The sequence below is a fragment of the Pomacea canaliculata genome, linkage group LG2, assembly GCF_003073045.1.
Source record: "Pomacea canaliculata isolate SZHN2017 linkage group LG2, ASM307304v1, whole genome shotgun sequence".
Taxonomy (NCBI): Eukaryota; Metazoa; Mollusca; class Gastropoda; order Architaenioglossa; family Ampullariidae; genus Pomacea; species Pomacea canaliculata.
The window spans coordinates 35,591,584-35,616,185 of NC_037591.1; the positions used below are offsets into that span (position 1 = coordinate 35,591,584).

Sequence of the window (24,602 nt, forward strand, 5' to 3'; positions counted from 1 at the left end):
TGCGACAGACAGCCTTTCTCAGGTTCCCCGTCTTGAAATTTTTGTCCTCTGAGGATCAAGAGCAAGATCATGTGTACACTTGTACACGAGGCTGAGCGCATGGCCATGTATTCTGGTTCCTCCTGTCTGTATGTCTGTGTTTACAAAATTGTGTGTGAATGTGGGCGTGCTTCTTCTTCGCAATACTTCACTCTTTTCTTTCTCTTTTTGAACTTTCGATGCATTCTGTTAACACCTGTAAACTTCTGCGAGCAGGAATATGTAACTTTGCCCCATCTGAATAAATGGAAATGACAAGATAAGTATACAAGCTGTACTACAAGTGCCTTCGTCGAACTCCTCCCAATAAATGCAATCGTAAATTGTCTTTGCTGGGAATCTACATTGGCACGAGGGAGCTGCGCTGGTTGTACACAAAGTGCACATTTCTGGGATGAACCCACTTCAATGCCAGTTAAACATGGGTGGATTTTTTTCAGGCAGGTGTTTACCCTGCGGTGGAACAAGAGAAGAAGAGATTCTGAGCTTTTCTACGAATTTCACCTCCAGAGCTGGCGACATTGCTTTGCAATGTGCAGATAATGAATTCTTTCCTTTATTAAAAAAACAGACATCTTGGAAATCAGTTTTAAAGATTGATACCTTTTTTGAGGGGAACATTAAATATTTTGTTAAAACACCTGACGAGGCAATTATATTATGGGGATGTTTTCCAAATTATTTCCAATAATTGTCTCGTCAGTAGATACACTGATAATACATAACATTTTTAGAGAGTTCTCGGACACCAGCGACATAAAAACTTGAGTGAGGTTCTGGAACTGCAGCTGCTGGACAAAGCAAGTTTCAGATTCTGTAGTTCGTTTTCTTTGATTATTACAACTATAAAAAGTATAACTGTTCGCAGCAGTAGTTTGCCATCGTGTGACGATGGTCCTTCATACTGACCCATCGATAAGAATCAGTCCTAACAATAAATGTGACGGGAATGGGAAGAGTCTTGTCGAGAGACTGGATCGTCCTTAACCTTGTTCAGTGAAAGGTTCAGATGAGGACAGAGATGTGTAAAAATCGGTGGAGGTGGAACGTCTTGCAGGCGGTGATGTTGAGACACAACTGCGTTGATCGTCCAGGTGTTGCGTAATGTCTGCTGGCGGTGTCTGACGACGGTGGGCGTTGTTTATCAGTCTCACACCCTCGCTAACTTTGCTGGACGCCTAATAAAACCATGTGAGGGTTTCAAGGGCATTTCAAGTTTATTAAGATGACAAGTACTCAACTCAAACATCTGGCCTCCCTCGAGACCGGCATCTGTTGACGCAGATGAAAAAATAAAAAACTTCCTGTGCACACAGTCTTGGCAGCGATGGCTTAAGGTATCTTTTCTAGCTTTTTCTAGCTTTTTCTAGCTTTGTTTCTAGCTTTAGAAGAACCTTTTTTCACTGTTATCTTGTCAAAACCTGATTCCAGAGGATAGTGTTAACATGTATCTTGACGGTGGTTGTACAAGCAAGTATGTTGCTGAGAACAAGGTAACGGATTCCATTTGCCTGAATCTGTTATTGTCTACTTCTCAAGTCACTACAGTTTGTTTTAAAAGAAGACAAGAGAAAATAATATCCCTTAGAGGAAAAAGCAAAGAGAAAAACAGAAATACAAAAAGGAGAAAAAAAAAACCTATAACCAAAGTTTCTTTTGCATGTCATTCGTAGTCCACGTCGAAGCTACTCATGAATTCTGATTTGTCTGTGAATTATAAATGACTTTCTGTCATAAGTAATAGTTTCTGATCATTGTCGTATATAATTCGCTTTCGTCTCCGGATTGAATGTGATGCCTGATATATTTTTCACCTATACACGACTATATATCTACAATCTGGAGATTGAATTTATTAAATTATGAGCTTTAGATATGTGTAGACGCTTTTCAGGGTGTTATGTTGTTTTTGTTTCATCTTCCTCCCACACCAGTAAAACTGGGTTAGTATTTATTCATACTTTTCCAGAAAAATACCAGGTTTCTACGCCGGGTTTCAACTACCCATACGTTGCTTGATTCATATGGTTTTTTTCTCACTCTTCTATGGATATAACTGCGGAGAATTCAGATGGATTTTTTTTTTCCTTAATCACGTGTTCTCTTGGGATTGGCAGAAGCAGACTTACACAGTCTGAATCCGTTTTGAAAGGCGATTTGACGAAAATAAATTGACAAATTCTTCTTAGAAATTAGTCACTGAAAGAACCTGCTGACCTGAGCTGGACGTCTCAATGTTCCGCCAAGACATTGTTCTCGATGGAGAGATGACGCGAAGACATAAACCATCATGGCACTAAAAGCTACATCCTAAATAACATGAAAATCTACACCGATAATCTCGGTGACAAGAATCAATACACAAACTCCTTGAGGAGTGTCTTCAGGACAAGGACTGGTTCCCTGTATCCTTTTTTTCTCCAATAACCGGATTCAAGACTACAAAAACTTGTGACATGGTTGTTTCAAACGAAAACCATGCTACCTACTTAGCACGAAAAAACGTTTCGTATTTCTATTAATAGTCTACTATCTTCGAAATGCATAAGACGATTGAAAGATGCTAGAAAGGGGAACATCTTGTTCTTTCAATCACAGCTTGTCTCACAGCGCCAGCTAAATGTCACCACATATTTGCGATGTCTTCTCGAGCACCGGTGCCACTGTGAGCGGCCCACTTTTTGCTGATTGCTGGGTGTCATCTTACCATTACTGTAGAAATCATTACCGGACAGCCAAATCGATGGCCGCTTGTTGAGCGTACAAACTTGTCTGTTTGGTGCCCAAACATTAAGTGGGCATCGACGCGCTCCTCGCCGCGCCTGCCAGTCATCGCGTCTCTCCAGGGCCGGCGTCACGTGTCCGCCGCCTTTTCGCTGCCGAGGACTGTAGAATTGGTGGTGCATGAAAGCACTGTTTGTTCTTATGACACGTCGCTTTCTGAAACAGCAGACTCTAATGACTAGTTATGGTTTTTTTTTTTATTTCTCTCTCTCTCACACGCACACACTTTCTCTCTTTCTCTTTTCTTTCTCTCTCTCTCTTCCACGCTAGGGTACAGTTACAAGATCTGGTATCCAAAATTCAATAACTAACATATTCTGGCACGATTGCATCGCTTGGCAGTTCCGCCAGCACTGAAAATCCTCCCCGAGTTACTCACCCCTGACGCCTTGCACGCTCTCGCTCTTTCACGCGTTGTTTATTTTTCAAGCCATTCGTTTTATGCGCTGTTTATCTTAACTCATTCTTTTTGCACAATATTTATTTTAACTAGTTGGCTGATATTGTTTGTTTGAAACCATCTTTTTTGTGGTGGTCGGGGAAAGGAGACTGTCGCGCATTTATTTTGACTCATTACCGAAACATTGATGTACCCGATATTTCAGAGATTACACGGAACCCAGCGGCTCCTTTATTCACAGAGAGAGCGAAGAATACTTACACAGCCTGGCACAGATTTCACACAAGAAAGAAAAAGTTAAATACACGAAAACTGATTTCGGTTAGGGTTTGGGGGGACTTTTGTTCTGTTATTTTTGTCTGACACGATCTGCAAAAGAGAATATGAGTGCTTACTTTGGCAGTTCATCTGCTCTGTGCGCCACCTATGTAGAATTATCACCACTCTCCTGCTAAGCAAGCAGCATGTGTTTTGTCAGGGCTCAATGCCATCCACAAATTATGGTCCATCCCTCCATCATTAACCGCCCATTGAAGTGGCGAAAGTATCATCATCATACTTTGCTGTTGCCATTCGTGCAAACGACGGCAACGGACTTGGGCAACAGTCAGGAGGGTACATTGTCTGTGGATTCCAGACTCAGCTCACGTGATCCAGCATGTACATCCTTTATACTAGAGACCAGCCATGTTCTTTTTAATTTTCGCTTTTGGATGATCGGTTCAACGTTGATCGAATTCTCATTCTTTTGGCTACCATGATTTAGAAACATCTTGTGTTTCATGAGGACTAGAAGATGTTCTGTAATAGCATTCATCTTTCAACTTAATTTGTCGTATTTTTGCAAATCTTTTAAAAATGTTTTTTTTTAATTTACATTCAGATGTACATGAAGCAGATTAGTCATTGTGCCAAGGGAAAGTTTTAATGAACGGGGATATAGTGTCACGATATGTAAGTTGGTTTCTAGATTGGGTGAGGAGGGTACCCAGCTGTCGACCTATAAACATCTAATTTTAACAATTAATTTAATTTAAAGACTAGATTTATAAACGATGATACAGAAGGAATGAAGTAGTACTAAGAAAAATACAGTTTGAGTTTCTAAACGAACACTTTCTAATTGCAACCCTGTTGTTTACGAAGGACGAAGACGATTTTCGCTGTCATGTTTTTTCCTTTCTTTCTCTGTTTCCACAAAATAAAAAAAAGACAGGAACAATGTCATCTGCAACATCACTCATGTCTGTGGAAAGAACCATCTTCGATGAGTCAGTTATTAGTTCGAGGAAATTAAGAAACAGACCCTAGGTCATCGATCAACGCAAAACCGGTTTGTGATTGATCGGCTTTAAATTACAAGCGACTGACTAAATCAGGGAATGATTGCTTAATTAAGACACCACACAATAGTAATATACACGAGGCTTGCCGAGACGCATTTTCCCTCCAATGGCCTATTAGGTAGTAGTCCTCTGTGATAAGAAATAATAAATTAGAAAAAAATAAATAATGATGAAAGGATGCAACGTAGGTTTTGTTGTAAAGAAATTGCTTTTCTCTCATTCCTTCCAAAGAGCGAGTTTTAATGTCACGCACTTACCCACTTTCACTGTCCTGCATTCCCAATTGAAAATGATCTCTAGTTTAGTAGCTTTGTTTATCTGTCATCTTTATATTTGCCTTCTCATAGTCTTCACTCCCTTCTGCCGCTTTTCTTTTAAGCCACCATCATCACCCACATTAAAAGCCGTCGTACTCCTATTTTGAATTTTTTGACAAACTTTTGTCGATTTTGGTTGCATCAGTCATCAGGTTTTTTATTTAATTCTTTCACGACGACTTGCGTTTATTTGTGTCTAATACTACGATGTTGCTCTATATTTTTCCCTCCTATGTGGCTATTACTGTGGCTGGTATAGCTCTCTAGACTTCAGAAACTGCCTACCATAGAGTTTTCGTCTGATTTTCAAATATTTTTGTTTGAATTAATCCTACGATAGAGGGGAAAAATATATGGAATCAAAAATATCTGCGGGACTGGTAAGCACATAAAGTGGTATGCTTGCTATGGGGGAAAAAACAGAATTTGCGGGGATGGAACCTTTCTACATTCCAAATTTCTAGCCTTCTTTCTTCTTAGTCGTTGTGATTGATAAACCCTCTAACTTTATCTAGACAACTATTTTGTCAACACTATTTCTTTCTCTATTTCTCTCCTTTCTCTTTTTTCATTTCGTAATCATACTTCGTTCGTTCGTTCATTCGTTTTCTCTCCCCCACTCTCTCTATCTCTCTATCTCAAACCATGTTTTTATAGCCGGGTGGATTGGGTGGGTGTGTCATCGGCAATGGAAGTAAACAGTGAACAGATTGCGGATCACATTCAGTAAATAGTGACGATTTTTGTGGACCACTCTCTCCCCACGGGCCACTAACGAACCGTTTCAGGACGACCAAGTCCCTTTTTGTTTGCCTAGAGTCCGTTTGGTTTAAATCCAGACCTCCCAAGCATCAATCTTCCACTTCACTTCATAGTCTCTTACTGTAGTAAATATTAGACAAACCAGAGCAGTATCGTACTATCTCCTGATACTCTCTGATCAAGACTATTGGATTGCAGTCTGTAGAAGATTCAGGTCCACCTTGATCATCTGATATCAGATGGTTAAGATGGTCGGACTACATTTGAAAGCTCACCTTTACAGTATTTCTAGCGAGTGTTCGTGTGAGTGTTAGAAGGAAAGATAAAAAGCAATATCATATGAGTGGTTTTCGTCAAGCTGTTCAACTTTTAATACAACGACTTAATATTTTGCATCCTTTCCTGTAGACAGACCGGTAATGCAGAGGAATTACGATCTGATATGAAAGGATCGTGTGACATTACATCCACCAGTATTCATGCAGAGAAACTGAGCATATCCTTATCATACGTCACACATCTGGGATATAGAAAGTGCCCCGAGAGTTGACCAGTCTACCAGACAAAGATGCCCCCAAGCGCCTCTCGTCTTAAAGAACCAGAGGTAATAAACTGAATTCATGGACGAGCCCTTCTACGTGTTCCACACTGTCTTCTGCTTCCCGCGATCGCACTTCGGCAAATAAGCTTCGGAGGCTGCTTCCTCTCGGACCAGTGAAGCCATATTGTCCCTGAGACTACTGGAGAGGATGAACGTGGAAAAGGATTCTCTTGCTAACTCGTCATATTTGCAGCTCTCTTTTCACACCCATTCTCAAGCTTTTCCCTGAATTGGCATCAGCCAGACCGCAGGAAGTGGAGGGTCACGAGACGTACGTGTGGACAGGATCTCGTCCATTTGCCTATTGCTCCTCGTCGGTGACGTCCACCAATGGGCGGGGCGTGAGGAAGCAGGGTAATAAATCCTTCTAGAAGGTACATGGTTATTAAACGACATGAGAACGGAACAGATACCCACGTGGGTGTGGAAGACATACTACTACAACATTGACCGTCAGTGAGGAATAGTGACTGTAAATAAGGAATGATGACCGTCGGTGACGGCCTCCGGGAAATGATGACTGTCAACAGAAAATGATGAATAAATAAGGAATGAGATTTTCAACACACTCACTCACACATCATGATCATTATCGTCGTCGTCGTCGTCGTCATCGTCATCATCATCATCATGTGCATAAAGGAGTCACAAAACGATCATCCAGTGCCTGAAAGAGTTTCCCCGAATGTTTACGCGCTCGGGAATTTCGTTATTGGCGGGGTAAATCATCATCTTTGAGGCCAAGGTAAATCTCCTTTGACAAGGAAAGCAGTGGGCTCTTGTGGTCGCTGTTGTGCTCATAATCATGAAATCGTTTATAAAAGTTGACCAATCCCGTCCAGCCTTATAAACGACACGCGTGCACTCATACCACCTCTTTATCATGGGTTTGCCTCTCTCGCATTTAATACAGCATTGGCGCTGTGTGTTAATAGTCCAGATTTACGTGTGCCTTAGTGTTGATTATTCCATTGTGGACGATATGGGATTGAGAGAGGAGGAGAACGAGGAGAGTGGAAGTAGAGGGGGGGGGAAAAACTCATGGCGTACTCGAAGAGAAATTAATGTTAATGCCACTTGATGAGAGAGGGAGCTTTTATGCAACAAGCGCAACTTCCTCACGAAACCTCCTGCACGTGCGCGGATTTCTAGGTGGGCTGTTTTGTTGCATTTGTTCATATTTTCTTTTATTTATTCGTTCATACACACGTATCCTCGCTCTCTCCTATCCTACTTGCAACAATCACTCAGTTAGTCCCCCGCGCGAACGCACACACATACACACAGCCATTATTCATTTATTTCGGAACTTTGGGTACTTTAATTTAGAAAGTTTGTTTCAGTAATCATTTTTTGGTTCCTTCGTTTATTTCTATGTTCAGTTTAGCCGATTTTTATACTCTTTTATTTATACTTTTCGTTGTTCTTTATTTAGTTTTGTAAAGAAGAGCGCTGTAGGATGCGCAAAGCAATATGACACTTTATGGATCCCTTCAAATTCTGAGTTTTTAGATACAATGGCATTGACTGATTGAAATTACTGTCGAGCATCGAAGTGTAAAAATATTTGCTTCTATTGAGAACCACAAATGTAGCTTTGCGTGGGCACGAACTCGAATGAACAAAAATTGCTTAAAGTTGCATGTAAACCTCTTGATTAGAAAGCTGGATGATTGTAAATGCCCAATCTTATCCTCTTCATTATTTTTTTTTCTTCGTCTGCAGAACTAATTTATTAAAACTATATTTTCTTAATTTTGTTGCAAATTTATTATTTCACAGTTGAAGAAAGGGACAGTGATAATAATTTCACGCTGAAAGTTTATTGTTTATTAATACCTGTGTCAGAAGGTAAGGTGTGGGCGTTTAGGTGTAACATTTTACAGTTCCATTTCATTTTCTAAGCTAGTTTTAACACTTTTTAGATAGAGATTTAAACTTTAACGAGATCAGACAAAACTATTCATCTCTTTTATCAATAGGGAGTAAAACTCACCGTCATTACATAAAATTCGTGTGGCTCCTTAATTTTCAAGCTTCTAATCTCTTATTCGTTTGATGTAGCTTTGTAATTCCTTTAATAACAAAGATCACCCAGTGGAAAGTGGATTTTTACTTATAAACTTTTGTCATATTCTCTTCCCACTATCTCTAGTTACCTCCCCTAGAAGATCCACTTGTTTCTTTTGCTGCCCCTTTCTTTCTACGTCCTCATGGCAACGGCAATGGGATTTAAAAGACAGGTATAAGCTTACTCAGAAAATAAAGACTTATTGGATTCTGGATAATGTTCATGTCTGTGTGGACCAGCGTATGCGCGTGCGACCAGTTTCTGTGCAAGATGTTCATTGCTAAGGTTTCTTTGTTGTCCACCCTGTGGTATTTTAGTATCTATGGATGTGGGTGTGTCGGTGGGGTGAGGATGCTTCATGAGCGCTTGCGCGATCGTGGGTGGCTGGCTATTCTTATCCACCATACAAGGTGATCTTCTTTTGTTGGCCGCCCGCCTGTTCTCCTATCAAAGATTGGGGACAGAGCAAGGTACATACTCCTGAGCAGAAGCAATAGGTGCTCGAGTGCTTCTTGTCGGAAGGGTGGAGTGTTTAATGAACGGCCGGAGGAGCGGTGAGAGAGGCGATGTGGCTAGCGTCAGATGAGAAGGTAGACTGAAGAAAAACGAATGAGAATGATGGAGGGGGTAAGGATTGTTGGATGGGGGAGGAGCGAATCACGGAGGAAAGAAGGAACGAGACGGAAAGAAAAAAGAAATGGAGAGAACTTCGCTGGGTGAGTGAGGCCTGCAGGGCGAAGACCGGCACTGGCTCCGAGGACAGGTTCTAGATTGTTCTGACCACTGGCTGCGAGAGAGGATTATCGACGATGCAGCGTTCTGAAGCCCGTGTGGTGGTTGTGTGGCTGGTCGTGTGGCTGGTGCTGGCTGAAGTTTGAGGGCGTTTCTTGTTCTTGTTTCCCTCCTCACCCCCACTTCTGCTCAGTGCTGCTGATTCATTGATGGAGCCGTAGTCTGTCTTTTCCTACAGATCCGCCGATGAAAGAGCAGATGCTGCGGTAAGTAGGCTTGCTGGTCTCTGGAGCGTCCACGCCATCGTCGACTATCAGGTCTTGCTCTTCCTCTTCGGTCACTGATCTGCTGATGCCTGCATGTTTCTTAGTCTTTGTTGAAAAGAATGGCTGGAACTTTTTCGGGTATGACGAATTGCCTTTTAGCTTCCTCTACCATAGAGTTTAGTAATTTCCTGTATTTTCTGTTGGTCACATGACAAATTTGCTGATGCTGCTGGCAATGATTGGTGACTTTATAGTTACTTCGAGATTTCAGCCATTCTTTTGTTATTTCCTTCTTAAGGAATTGTAACTGAGCGTGAGCAAAATATTCGTTTGTGATGCTGGTTCAGGGTTTTTCTTTCAAAGAACCAAACATTTAAAATTAAAGATTTTTTGCGGACGGCGTCGATAAGGCATTTTCATTAGTGTATTTACAAGAAGCCGTAATTCCAGCTTCACTTTCACATCTTTATGAGTTGTAAATTTAACTAAAATATAATAATGTTTTTCATCTTTTATTAACACTAATAACTGTGTGTCTTGGACAATTCAGAGATTGAATTCGTTCTGGAAGAGTCATAAACAGAAAAGTTACAGGAGTAAATGTTTGCTTTACTTTTGTTTAATTGATGAAAGCCTAGTTTTTAGTAGCAGAGTTTAGACCTTCGATATTCGTTCACCTGGCAAGCAGTGGTAGTCTTTGTTCATTTTTAGACATCATGGTATTCAAAGTTCTGTTCCGACTAATCTGACAAGTCTTTCAAACTCAGCCAAGGGTAATTCTTCGCTTGTTATTTTGATTGTGCGTGGCCGGTATTTACTTTCATGGTTCCTTCATGAGGACAATGGGATTTGCAGGTTTCATATTCTGTGGCCAGGAATGCACTTCCGCCTTCTCATAAGACCTGCTTTGCTCCAGCTTCTGTGTAAAGCTCACATAAGTCTCAACGATCCCTTCTTTTATTCTCAGAATCTTAGGGCGATGAGCGTTTAGGCTTTAAGCGACTAGTTGTGCATTAATTAAACATCACCATCATCACCATTATCACCAGCATCACCAGCATCTATAGCATGACAGCTTCCGTAGCAACCGCGAGAATCTTATCGGTTTTAGTCACTTTCTTGCTAGGATGACTCTCATTTGTTGAATATCAGCGGGAGCAGTATTTCTGAATATTTCGAGGATAACTAACTAAAAAAAAAAAAAATGAAAATAGGAGTGTAAAGACATAAGTGCATTTTTTAATGGAAAATAATGTTGAAAGTCTACATGATGTTTTAATACTAGCTATTTTATAAAATGAAGATATAGTCGTATTGTACATTGACTTGAACTTTTATTTCGATTTTATTTTTAGATATTCGTCGCAAACATCAATAATAGGCTAAAGTATGTCTACCTTGATCAAAGCCCTTGACTAGCTTGATCTTAAAGCTTGACCATTCTGGTGAGTACAGCTTGACCAGACTAGTAATGATAACTCTGCCATCCTAAGGGTTTGCTAACATGCACTCGGTGCCCTTTGTCTCTCCCTAAAACTCAAGATTCTGATGCCTACAGTCTACAAAAGAGAATGAAAGCTCAGCAAAGAGGATTACAATGATTGTGTTTAAAAATCTGGTTGCACCTTTTCACAAAGTTCATAGAAATTGTCGGCAATAAACGGATTAACCAGACGTGGCTTCAGTTTTCAGAAAGCAGAATTTATTTAATTTTTTTTTTCTCATTACAAGCACAACGTACTGCCGAGTTTTTACTCCATTGTTTATTTGTCACCGCAGTCGTTGAAACTGTCAGGCGTTCAGAAATAGAAGCCACACGAAGAAGTTATATTACTAAACTATTTGCCCCTGATGTTTTCTGTTTGGTTCCATCCCTCCCTTTCTCCTTTAGTGTGTGTGTGTGATTCTTCCTTCTGAACTCTTGATATTGCATTGGTTTTTTTCTATCTTTTTCTCCTTATCGATTTGCCTTCCCCTTCTCTCTCTGTTGCATTCTTCTTGTATTGCAGTCTCCGCTGGCTCATTCTATGATCTTTCGATAGTTTTTTTTCAATCATATCTATTATGTTTAAGTAATTGAAGTAAGATATTTTAGTCCAATATTTAGAACAACTAATCATCACTGCCTCATAAAGTTCTTTACACAGAAAGTAACAAGTTGGTCCGAAACAGAAGTGTTTAGAGAAACTCTTCGAGAAAATCTGGCTTTGGAGCCCGAATCACAGTCCTTTCTTTGAGTCTTCTATATCTATTTTTATCTATATCTATATCTATATCTATATCTATATCTATATCTATATCTATATCTATATCTATATCTATATCTATATCTATATCTACACTTATTAATCCTGTGTTTATTCTTCCGTCCTTTTTATGTTGTTCTTGTCTCAAGAGCTGAGAATTATTCTCTTTCACGACCACGAGTACGTGCTCTGTTATGTTTTTATAATGCTTCTAGAAGTATCTTTCTTTCAGAAGTCGGCAATCATAAAGCTTTGTGAACTTGACGAGGTAATTAGTAGATTATTTTATTGTGTTGCTCATTAAAAATCATCTCAGGTGCTTGAAATTTTTAGCATCATGTAGTTCTGAATTAGTTAATGCTTAGCGTTTAAATCCGCAAATGTAATTAATTCATCCATGATTGAAATGTAATTAAGTGTGAAAATATCCAGGAAAAAAGAGATAAATGAGAGAAATACTGTTAAACAAAGTTCCTCAACTTCCTTTTTTTTTTTTGTTTTTTTTTTTTTGGTTTTTTGTAGCATTCATTTATCTTCCACTAGCGAGAACTATAAGAAACTATATATAATATTGTTGCAAAAACAAGTTGAACAAATATGAACAAACATATATTCGTTTTCTTAGACTATTATGTGTTGACGTGTGTTAAAGAGGCTGTTGGTGTCTGTAGTGGGAACTAAAGAGTCAAAAAATGTGCAATAAAGAACTCTCTCACTTTATCTCGATTTCAAAGGTCTGTAAACAGAGGCTTCCTCTCTCTGTCAGCCATTGTCCACCTCTGTATTCTATGCCCCTTAATTTAAGAAACCGTTTTGTTCACACAGATGTCATTGTTTGATTATCCATTGCCTCCTTTCTTTTTGATCGATCGTCAGCTCGGGTTGAAATTGTGTATACAGAAAGTCGATATTTCTCTCTTTCCCTCCCTTCTTCCCTTCATCCTCCATCTTTTGTCTATCTAGGATCGCAGCCCTTGTCCCCACCTTTGATCTTGGAACTGGAAGCCCCGGAGATTTTTACATCAACAATTTCACATTGCCGGGAGCATTTTTTAAACTAAGTCCTACAGAATGGGACTCGGCAATGGCTTATAGGCGCACTCGAATGTAACTGTTTAATAAAAACGATGAGTGAAGGGCAAACAAATCTCTTCGCACGCAAAGTCTGTTGTAACTCAGCAACAGAAGTTACTGGCAGACCCCGACCATGTGCGAGCTCCACAGCCCTGTCATCATTTTCTTATCGTGTTTATGAGACTTTAAGGAATAAGCAATCAAGATCGAGATTAAGAATATTAATATAAACCTCGGGAAAATTTTTCCTTAAGGCCAGGACCAACTAACAAGAACCTAATCCCTGCTTGTGTTCTCGTGGGTAGGATATCGCCTTCAAAAACGCAATAAGCTATTCTCGGGTGTGAGTCCACCCTCTTTATTGTCCAGAATACTTTGTTTTCACGAACCTTTGTTTGATTTTGAGCTGACTGTGCTGTTATAAAGATGTTTGATGCAGTTAAAAATCAGGCACACTTGAAAAAATAAGTAAGAGCTTGTCTTTTAACCTTTAGTGCATTTAAGTGATGAAGAGAACTGGAAATGTACAAGAAATGGTTGCTGGGTACTATCATAGAGCACTGTGGGATCGTGTCGTATGAGCGGACCTGGAGAAGGTTTTGTGGATGCCAAAGGTCAGTAGTTAAAGGATGATTGTGATAAAAGGGACTAGCTACTAAATATTAGACATCTTTTAGACAATCTGATTTGTCGAAATATATGTTTGTTCGTCCGTCTGTCTGTATGTCTACTATTTACTAGTTTCTCGGTTGTTTTTTTTTTTCATTCTTTGGGTTTATTTTCATACCTCGAGTCCTTCTAACTGTTGTCTTTTTTCTTCCTTCCTTTTGCTTTTCTTTTCTCTTTCCATTTTGTTCGTTTGTTCATTAATTTCTCTTTTTCTCTGCGTGCATTCATGGCGTGCGAATGCTGAAATAACTCTCATCTCTTCTTCCCCGTCCTCCATTCCAATCAGTCTGTGTCCATTTCTCTCCCCTTTGCTTTATTGATACATTTTCTCCACTCTAGTTTTTTTTCATTTCTCTTCGCCAGCTATTTACTTCACTATCACCAGCTATGCAGTAACCCCGCGAAATTAGACTTGTGAGTGATAGACCAGTGGTCTTATGATCGACCTCCACAAACCTGAAGTCCATTTCCGGCTGGGACCGAACATGCGCAGACTGGTAGTTATTACGACCCATCCAGCGGTCTCAAGTCATAGAGGAGACAAAGATGGCGAAGATGAAGGGTTGGTACTTCCACCACCAGCACGTGGCTCCACGACTGCGTTGTTTTTCACTAGCAACGTTTCCCTCGACAATTGCTGACGCCTCAACTGTTTTGTCAATACCTGAACTTTTCAAATCGCCATTTTTCCTAGTCATAACAATTCATCTGTGTATCTGAAACCTTAATTGCTTATTCAGTTGATTTCAAATAATTTCGCGTTTTTTTCTTTCGCTGTCTTTAAATTTTATTTGTAGTCTTCAGACCTTACGAACGTACCACAAGAATAGATGTTTATTGTATAGAAACCTGACTAGCAAGGCTAAATCATTAGAAGCTCGAGTTCACACCTCTTTGTTGACTCTTTTTCTTTAAGTTGTGAACTCTAGGGACCCTGTTTTTAATCTTTTGCACTCAATCCCTTTTTTCTTGAACGAATGTTCTGGCTTTATACGACAACGATCGTCATCAAGAAGTCATTAGAGAGAAGCAAAGTCAGAGAGAGAGAGAGAAAGATTAAGAAAGTGAAAAAGAAATAGATAAGCATGGAAAGCGACACAGAGACTGAGAGTAACATCCAACAGAGAAACAGAGGTTGTAGGAAATAAGCATAAAAGATGTTATGTAGGAGTCAAAATGAATATGTCAGATGAATGTACGTCGGCGGGAGGCTGTTTTACACCCTAAACCAATTCCTCGTTATCTATTTTAGTAGTCATCGTTGGAAACACTCCATTTGTTAAGAATTATCTATTGCCATCATCATCATTCACTTGTTGGTTCCCATTGCAATCTACTTACTATTCATTGGTTCCGCGGAGGTCATGATGAAATCTTTTATATCAAGCCACGAAAAGAGGCATTTAAGGCATACAACAGATACGATACAAGTGCTAATGTAATCCAGAAATGCATTTTATCTTTTTGACATAAACATTCGTTCTCCCTGTCTGCCCAACGACTTCATCGCCGCGGTGGTCAAGGCCACAGGACGACTGTAGATAAATGTTTATAGTCGCCTGCATGTCATAGAGAGATCAGGTGACCAGACACCTCTTACTAATGCACTGGGTTGGACTTGTTTCAGGGCTCACAACGACAGGACCACTCCTCGCTGGCTGCAGTCTGCTGCTGCCTCTGTGACTGCTATTTCAGATGTTTTGTGAATTGTCTCCCTTGTGATGCCACACGTGGTAGGCTGTGCGTCTTAACTTCGGCTTCCAGGATATGTGGACATCTTTCTCTCTGTGAATATCACTCCAATCTAGCAAGACCAAGTTTTTCTTTTAACAGTCAATATGGCGGAGATGAAAGTCACAGCCCTTACGGGCTTCTCTGCCCTGCCTAACGTGTCGGAATCGGACTGGTTCACTCCAGCGCTTCTGTCGACAGCAGCGCCGACTGTAGGCAAACCCAACATGGGCAACGCCACCATCCACCAGACGCCATCAGATCTGGAGGAGTTCTGCGCGTGGTACCGGACCATCCACGGCGTGGCTGCGCCTATCATCTGCGCACTGGGCATCGTGGCCAACTGCCTCAACATTGTGGTGTTGACGAGAAAGAACATGGTCAGCCCGACCAACGTCCTTCTCACAGGCCTGGCCATTTCAGATGGCTTGACTATGGCCGCTTACTTCCCCTATGCCATCCTCAATTATCACATTTACCTCCGAGACTCGCCGTTGGCCAACGCCAAGTACATCATGTTCTTCGCCATCTTTAGCGTCATCGTCCACTCTATATCCATCTGGCTGACCGTGTCTCTGGCGGTCTTCCGGTACATTTTCATCCGCTATCCACGGCGTGGTGCGAAGCTTTGTAGCATTCAGCGGGCTAACATCACCATCGCCGTGGTCTGCGTTATCGTCACGGCAGTCTGCATCCCAAACTCGGTTAGTTATTACCTTGTGGAGAATCGGATGGAAGGAAGCAACACCAGTTTGTGGGGCATCGACGTGCGCGGCGACGCACCTGGCTACATCTTCCTTCAGAGCTTTAATCTCTGGATACAGGTATTGATGGATGGATTTTTAATCCTCTAGGGTTTGATATGCACCTTTAGAATATTTTTTTTTATCAAATTTGAGATTTGATATCTTCTTGTCCTTTGTGGATTTCTGTTTACAACTAGTACTACGTGTTGAGACCATCCATAGGGCAGATCTTTGAGTGCAAAGAAATGATCTCAGACACAATATCGGAAACCTGATCAAAAATATGTTGTTAAAGATAAAAAATATTGTGTTCGTAAATGAGTTTTTTAAAATGGGCTAGGTAAGGGAGACCTAAATACTTACATAACACAATTGATAGGAAAGAACCTTACTAACGGTTGAATTGGCAGTATTAAACAACTTTCAAGCTGGAGTTATTTTGTAATAAAATGTTTTGCTTACTGTTTGTTTAAGTTTCGATGACTAAAAAATCTTGAATTAGTGTGGGAAGGAACATGTAAAGCGAGTTTTCAAAGCAGGTTAGCGTACGTACGTGCGTTTGTGTTCGTGTGTGTGTGTGTTATTTCATGAAAAGAAATAGTTCTTGCTGGGTTAAAAATATGTTTTTTGTTTGTTTAGGCCATTTTGGTGAAGCTGTTGCCTTGTTTCCTGCTCGCTATTCTCTCCATCCTGCTAATAAAGCAGATGAAGGATGCGGAGCGACGCCGCAAGAAACTGCTCAACAAGAACGGCAAGACTGATGACGAGAGCAAACGTCACCGGAAAACCAACCGCACGACCCGCATGCTCGTTGCCGTCGTCGTCCTCTTCTTCGTCACCGAGACGCCCCAGGGCGTCCTCCAGCTCCTCGGTGGTGTCGTCGACGGGTTCTTCCATCACGTGTACGTCCCCCTGGGTGACATGATGGACACGCTGGCCCTGATCAACAACGGAATCAACTTCGTGCTGTACTGCACCATGAGCAAGCAGTTCAGGGACACCTTCATCAGGATCTTCCTCTGTGACCTCAATGCTGATAACTCCAAGCGGAGCGCTCTCCTGATGTCTACGCAGCCCACGAGAGACACTGAAGTGTAGTTTCGAGATGTCTACCTAAGAATTGGGCTTTCCGTTTGTCGGAGTGGTCTGCTGACCTAGCTTTCTTGTTTACTGCGTAAAGAGGGATTGTTTTATTTAAACAAGCTAAACCAGTCCCAGACACTGGACAGTTTGTTGCTTGTTGTTTCAGTACCATGCCACAGCTATGGACATTGCCAAAGTGGAGTTAGCGCTTATGTAGGTGAATCTTTTGCTCTTGCTGGACCTCTTTCAGAGACAGGACACTCTTTAATGTCGAGTGTAACCTCGACATCGTTGTGAAGTTCTTTTGACATGGACATCTTCCACTAGATCATCTCTGTGTCCTTGGCAACAGAGCTTCAACACTCTTTTCAGTTTTTCGGCGTTGCTAGCATATTTATATAAAATGGAGAGTTAGAAGAAAGAAAACAGTTAGAGCTTATGCTATATCTACTTAAAGTGATTTCTGAACCGATAGCTACGTTTTATAAGTACTGTAGTCCCAAATTTTCGTGGTCCTTACTATTAAAGTTGAAAGGACAACAGGTTTATTTCAGTAAGGTCGACTTTCTTCAAGAATTTCCAACGCTGTTACGATTGAGCTAATTATGAACTACCTGAGGTCATTAAGCTTAAGTCATGATATGAATGAATATTAGGAATACTTTTTTCAGACATCATATTACACAGAAATAATCTGTATAAATATTTATTTACCTCTCTGCCTACTTACAAAATTTGAACACGCTCAATCTCGTTACAGTTTAAAGAAACTGTCAGATGTCACTAGAATGATAGAAAACAACTTTGATACCACAGTTACCTGAACATTTAATTAAGGAGGATAAAGTTTTTGGCTCAGGTACTTCTAAATCAACAGAAACAGAACCTGACACGTCACGAGTGAAGTAAACAACGGAAAAAAAGTGAGAAAAGAAGTAAAGAGCGGAAAAAAGAGGAGGAAGAAGATGAAATACCTAGATGTTTAGTGCAGTTTATATTACAGCGATCGAATGAATGAACCCTTCTGGTCTTTGTCTAACACCTTTCGCAGCCTCTTTCTGGGAGAGGACACGTTCGATCTGTTTTACTTGCTTGCCCGCCCTTCGTGATGCAAGTATCTGCTAACATCTCAAGCAAGCTCTCTAAACACATTTGGCCACTTTACACTGCGATAAATATTTGCACTTTGACTGAGTGGCGGAAAGGTTTTGGTTTACTGTTGTCCAGTTTAGGCCTTTCTTCGACGTGTCTTCGATCCACACCACACATTATAAACTACTGCCAGAATGTTCTGTGTGCTGAAGCAGTTGGTTTGGGTTCTGTTTTGTTTGTTTTAATTTCTGGGAGAAAAGGAGACAAACTTCTAGCAGTCACGTGGTCGCTTAAGGCTTTCAGTTCCAATCAGTCATCGTCTTATATGAGCGATAAGATTGTATAAGCATGGCCTCCTGTCGATTAGCAATGGGTTTTCAAAAAAATAAAACAAGCACTTTTAGTTTGTGTATTATACTAATACTTCAATGCTTTCAAATAATCTTGGGCGCAAATGGAGAATTATTAGGAGTCGGACTTTCATTCCTGAATAATTACTTTTGAACAATGGAGATTCTATTACCCTGTTATCAACATTAACCCTATATTGTTTCGTTGTTTTCGTGGTGTCTTGTTATTTATTAATATTGTTGACATCCCATGTGTCTGATTTCTATTACTACTTATTATTTTTTGTATGATGTTAACGAAATGGAGCGAGTCTTTGATGCCTACATTGGTTACGTGAGTTTTAGGTGGAAGCATTGGTAGTGCCAGGTACTTAAAAGTGATCAGAGGAAAAAGCGAGCAGAGAGAACTGTGGTCAGTAGTTCATGTGAACATCTATTGAGGATGGTGCAATGCTGAGGCAGACATGAAGAATGTTGTTGTGTTGTGCGGAAAGCCATTGAGAACAGGGGGAAAAAACAGTTTCACCTTAAAAAGTTGAAATTGAGATTGCATTCTGCGTTCAATGATTTTTGTAATGGTGTCCTTTTTATGAATAATACTGAAATGGCATACTGTCGTCGCCTGTGTTGGCTTTTGACCTGCAGTGTGCTGTGAGGAGCTGCCTCCGATGTTTAAGAGGACGTCAGGAATCAGAGGAGGTGAACGTGGTGGACTTCGATCGTTGATTGGCTGTTTTTTGTCATGTGCCTAGTGACGTTGTGCTCAACCTAGACACCATCACCACAAAAGCGTGCCTATGTTTCTGAGATGTAAAAGTTTCACCGGAAGTCGATTCCAAGACAACACTCCCTTGTATTTTTCCGCTGAATATTAATTATCTTTGCGTTAAAGTGTAAGAAATAATTGTTTCTCTTTCTCTTTCTCTCTCTCTCTCTCTCACTCTCTCACTCTCTCATTGATTGTATATGAATCTGTGTAAAGTACTGTGTGGTGTAGACTTACCTATGTACTTACACTAAATTCGTATGTACATAGTAGGAGATAGAAACTAAAGCACAGCATAATTGCGAGTTCATTGCCAAGAGAACTTATTCGTTTGCTGTCTTAATATATCTCATTACTTGTACTGTCATATTTTTTACTCCATTGTTTTTCTGTTTTGAAACATTTGATATTTACACCTATCGTTGGCTTGACAATCGTCATTTAGTCTCATAAGCTTTTATTATTTTCTTTATCCGAATGTTCCTTTCTGACAAACGATTTGCAGTACGAAGCTCGTATCTATGGTCATAGGCAATTTTCCGATGGGTAAAAGTGACCAAACATGGATAGAGAACTATAGGTTAGGTTAACCTTTCTCTTTATTTATGACCCACTGAGTAATTAACTTCATCTAACCAATCAGCCAGAGCGTGAATTCCTGAAAAACAGACAGACTGCGCATGCGCTATCTGGTCAAAGGCTAAGGATGAAGCTAACAAGAAAACTGAAAAAAAACGACAATAAAAATTGCAGAAAATGTAATTTATTCACTCTTAGCAAATGGTTTTCCTTAATTAATGTTAGACGATAAAAATGTTTTTTAATGTAGAAATAAACTAACGAGTAGACAAAGAACCTAAGGACACCTTGTCGACAAGGCCATTCAGTTTTCTTTCATGTGATGCCGGCTACTCGATTATAAATTCAATAAAACTGTATGTACCGAAACAGCTCTGTGCCATTATTTTAGTCTGGTTTAATTATTAGAGCTCGTTAAAGTCTTTGTTCTCCTCTGCTGTTGAATTACCTTAATCGATCTCCACTATATCTACCCTACATAAGAAAAAAAATATCGGTAGGCCTCCCCTCTAATAAATTACCAGTTTGGAAAAAAAAACGTTTGGGTAGGCCTGCATAATTAGCACAGAATTTTAACCACTAACTAAAACACTTTTACCCAGGTTTTTATCTTATCCAGTCAGGGTAAAGTACTTCATGAATACGATCCAAGACTATAAAGAGTTTAGCAATGTGGTAGTCAGGATTCGAAATATTATTTAACTGATTGGAAAAAGCGAAATGCAGCGCACCCAGATCATTGCTAAAATAATTAAATAAGATTTTCTTCGAAATAAAAATGTCTAGCTACTATCAGACTAAGTGCTTTGCCACAGTTTATAATTTTTATATTGGTAGCATAGCATCCTGTCCATATAGATACATTGTTGGACTTTCCAAACGACACTAATGAGCCTTGGAGAACTGTTGCCTGTCACTTCACACATCCCAGAGTGCGTCTGAGATATGCTTGGAGCATGATAAGATACGTGGCCTAAACATCTGTAAATAGTGTTTCACTTGTGTTTATTATGAAAGGCCTGTTTGAAAGAACTGTCGCAAAGATATGTAAATAGTGCATGCACATACTAGATGGTAATGTACATAACATATCTTGTTTCTGCTACAGTGGAAGGTGACGCAGTACATAAATTATACAGTAAATTATATCTTTTGGTCGTTGAGTTAACGGCTCACAAGTTTTCGCTTAAAATACTTCATCGATGATGATCTGATGAAACATGATTTCTTTGAACTCCTTTTCTCTTACATCCTTCGATGAAGTTTGAAGGAATGTCGTGGATGTTGCTATGAGGTTAACGAGAGATCGCTCAGTTTCTGACCGGTCTTATGACAGTTCATAAGTTTTCTTTGGATTTAGTTGTGGTTGTTGTAGTTGACCTGCAATATTTTTTATCCATTTGCTACAAAATTTTATATTGATGCTTCGAGGCGAGTGTGAAGCAAAAGAAAAATGCTTCGAGTTACAGATGTGACTTTGAAGAAGCGCATCCTTTCTTACAGTGCATGTTAAATATTCTTTGCATATTTATTGTTGACATTAAATGACTCAACAACGGTCTGTAATTTACACAAAAGAGAGCCAGCCCAGCAGCATGAATTTGTAGAAGCCACGAACGAGACTGATAATCGAACATGATTTATTGTGGTATACATACAATCAGAGACATACCACACAAATTTGCATAATGACCTGTAACTTTCCAAGATTTGTATAGGCTCAGTTTCTGTTGGTGCGTTTGTTCGAGTGTGTGTGTGTGATAATTAACATCAAGGTGATGACAACTATTTTGTGTAATACATGCTTTTTCCTTCAAAACAAAGTAACAGTTGTTCTTTATTTGGAAGGTAGTAAAACGAAAGGATCGAGCACCTTTTAAGAGACACCCAGACACTCCATCTATAAAGTCTGTTCACCTATTCTTCGTGTAAACACAAATATTCCCAGAGGGCTAGTTCGTATAGCGATTGATAAATGCTCAGACAGAGAAAGATATCAATCTGGTATGTCATTAGTTTTAATTAAAAACTTTGTTTCTTTTGGGTTTCTCGTCTTATATATTTTTTATATTTTGGGGTGTTTTGGATGGCTGTTGATTTCTTACATTTCTAGCATAAAGTCTTTGTCTAGGTAGGCTTTTACCATGAGTTGTTACAAAATTGGTTGTATCAGTGTAGGTAAAGATATGCTTATTCCTTTTTTGTCTTTGATTTGTTATATATCTGTGTATTCCTAACAAAAATGAGTAATTGTTTCAAATATCAAAAGTGTCTACAAAAAAGTGTCAAAGATAAGAAGTTGCTACAAAATGACAGCTTGTGTCCTGTTACGATCCTATAGGAAAGTATTTAAGCGCTTTTCTGTCATCATTTAATTAATTACAAAATTTAAAAGAAATACCATTTGAATGAAACTGACTTTATATTTGATAAGGTTGAAAAACAATCTTATGAAGTCTAATGCACCTTACATCTTTGTTGTTAAATAATTCTAAAAGACTTTGTGGATGGTAGAGAATCGGAGTTAATGATTCATCAGTTCTCTCCAGAAACTTAATAACTGACTAATTTATTGTCTCAAGAATACTATTTTAGTTTCTGTGTCCTATTCAGGTCTTCTGGTCCTCACTGCGTGCGTGTATGCATGAATGCGTTCGTAATTTTTTTCTGGTAGGAGACTGCAAGACCACTTGAAATAAATTCTAGCATCGAGCACTCCTATTTGCCAAAGTGCTCCACATAGTTCCACTGTTTTGTTGTACGCCTTGATTACTGTTGTCTTAATGTAATTATATTTGTTCAGGTGGGCACACACGATCTCAAATAAAACTTTCGCCAGTATTTCACGTCGAGCCTGTATACCTGACTGTTGTAGGGTGTGTCTCTCTCTCTCTCACACTGCTTCACGAGCTTCTTTCCAAATTCCCTTGAAGCGCACCAGGCCCTCCCCTTCACCGTGTCGGCCACCTGGACATGTAGCCTTGTATGCCAGCTTTATTGATGTGATTGTGCAGCAGCCGACGTGAAATAGATGACGATGATTTTATTTTGCTGATGACTGTGTCTATCGCCATACATTTTGTCCGGATTTTCCTCCCGTTTTCCGGACAACACATGTACCCCGGAAGGCTTACGTGTATCTCATGTACAAAGTATGGTTGTGTAACTTTGGACTCTTGTACACGTCTCCTGGTGTCAATTTTTACCAAAAATCGGAGAATTACAGCGGGTTTGCCCCGTACTACTATTACTCTGTGTCGCAAACTTCTGTTGTCATTATGGAAGTGAATGCTTGGTCGTCAGTTGTGCTGATTTAACATTTTTATCTGTATGAATTAACTTTGAATTTAAAAAAAAGTGATGCTTTCCTTTTGTGTCGGATAATTCATTACCTGTTTTTATTTTCTTGTAAAAATAATAGTTTAGAATCACATGTCTCATAAAGTCATTGACTAAAGAAACTGGCCTTGAAGAATGTCCACTTTCACAGTTATTCCTTTGTGTTTGCCATCTGTAACATTTTAAGAGTATACCCTTGCTAAATTGAAATGATCACGCCTGAAATGTTTCCTTTTTTTTCAAAACTGAGGTCTCGCGCTACTTTCGGTGAAGAAACATTTTTGACAAGGAATTAAGCTTCTGCACTCCACCTTTATATTTTAAATTTTTAACCTTCTATAACTTCTCTTTACTGTTGACTTTCTTCTCCCATCTGGAGATGTGAGTATTGCTGTTTAATAGCTATGGCACTGAAGCAGTGCAAGAAACAGACCGTTTGAAACAGAAGATCTGTAGACTTTTATGTGTGGTGTTCTTGAATTGTACTTTGGTTCAAATGGTTTTGATACCTCTTGCTTTTGCGTGACAGTCGTTAGTAGATATAGTGTAGTGTCAACCAGTATCTTTGATCAATTCCGATTATATCACTCTTCTTTTTCCTTTCAACCTGTCCTAGCGTAACACCCTTAAACAGATATTAAACAGTCTTTATGGGTTTATATTTCATGTCTATTTGCTTATTTATACAATATGCAGATGCACGTGTTCTTGTATGTATGCGCGTGTATGCGAGCGTGATCGTTACTAACTTTTATTTTATTTTTGATCCTTAAGGTTCTATTTCAGTCCGTCTTCTCTCTTTCATTTGTTTAATTATTCCTGTTAAATCTTATTTTTAAGTAGATACCTGGAAAAATTTTAGAAATTAATGATAAAGTATTTTGTTGCGAGTAAAATAAAGCCGCTTGAGACACAAAAATAAAAATGAGAAAAGTCAAGTTTCTAATTTCAGACAAAAATTCAGACCATTCATCTTTAAGATAAAGCACCTTCATCTCAAGACAAAGGGCAGAGCATCCATGTTACTGTGTCTCCTACCACCCTCCTCCTCTCTCTCTTTCTCTAATTAGTTTCTTTTCTATTTTTTTTTTTTTTTTTTTTTTTTTTTGTCTGACATATAGCTCAAATACCTTCTATCGCTTACCTCTACTCTTATATTCCACAACCGAGGAGTACACGAATTACAAATGAGCACGAGCAAGGGAGATAATTGTCGAACAAATCACGACCTTTATGTTATGGCCCTGCGACGTGTCTGGTGTCATGTTTTAAAAGTTCAAATTTTTCAAACATTCTAATGATCTTTTTTTTTTACAATTGCTTGGTTTGACTCCATCTCATTTTCTCTCTTTTCTGAGTATTATTGTAGGTGGAAGTTACGAAAGTATTAATTTCTTTTGAGTTTGATTGCTAAAAACTGATTGTAGTCTCCGACACTTATTTTTGTCTTGGTTTGTCGCCGACTTTAACTAATTAGTCTTTCAAACCCAAAACCGCTAGGTAGGTCAGAGAGGCCAACAAAGGAAGCTAAAATTAATGGACTGACATCAGCTTGAAGTGGTGCACAGCTGTGATGATTCACATCTTAGGTATTCTAGAAACATCTTTT

General features: G+C 39.5%; 1 protein-coding gene across 4 annotated transcripts in view; it reads left to right on the forward strand.

Annotated features, from left to right (window-relative positions):
* The window catches only part of LOC112557287 (sex peptide receptor-like), a 149,781-nt gene extending 126,129 nt beyond the window's left edge, over positions 1-23,652 (forward strand). For all 4 annotated transcript variants that reach the window (XM_025227050.1, XM_025227051.1, XM_025227052.1 and 1 more), the window contains 2 exons: positions 14,935-15,862; positions 16,424-23,652. In XM_025227050.1, coding sequence (XP_025082835.1) covers positions 15,146-15,862; positions 16,424-16,882 — 1,176 coding nt within the window. In that variant the 5' untranslated portion in view covers positions 14,935-15,145 and the 3' untranslated portion in view covers positions 16,883-23,652. The remainder of the gene's footprint in view (positions 1-14,934; positions 15,863-16,423) is intronic.
* Positions 23,653-24,602: the final 950 nt, after the last annotated feature.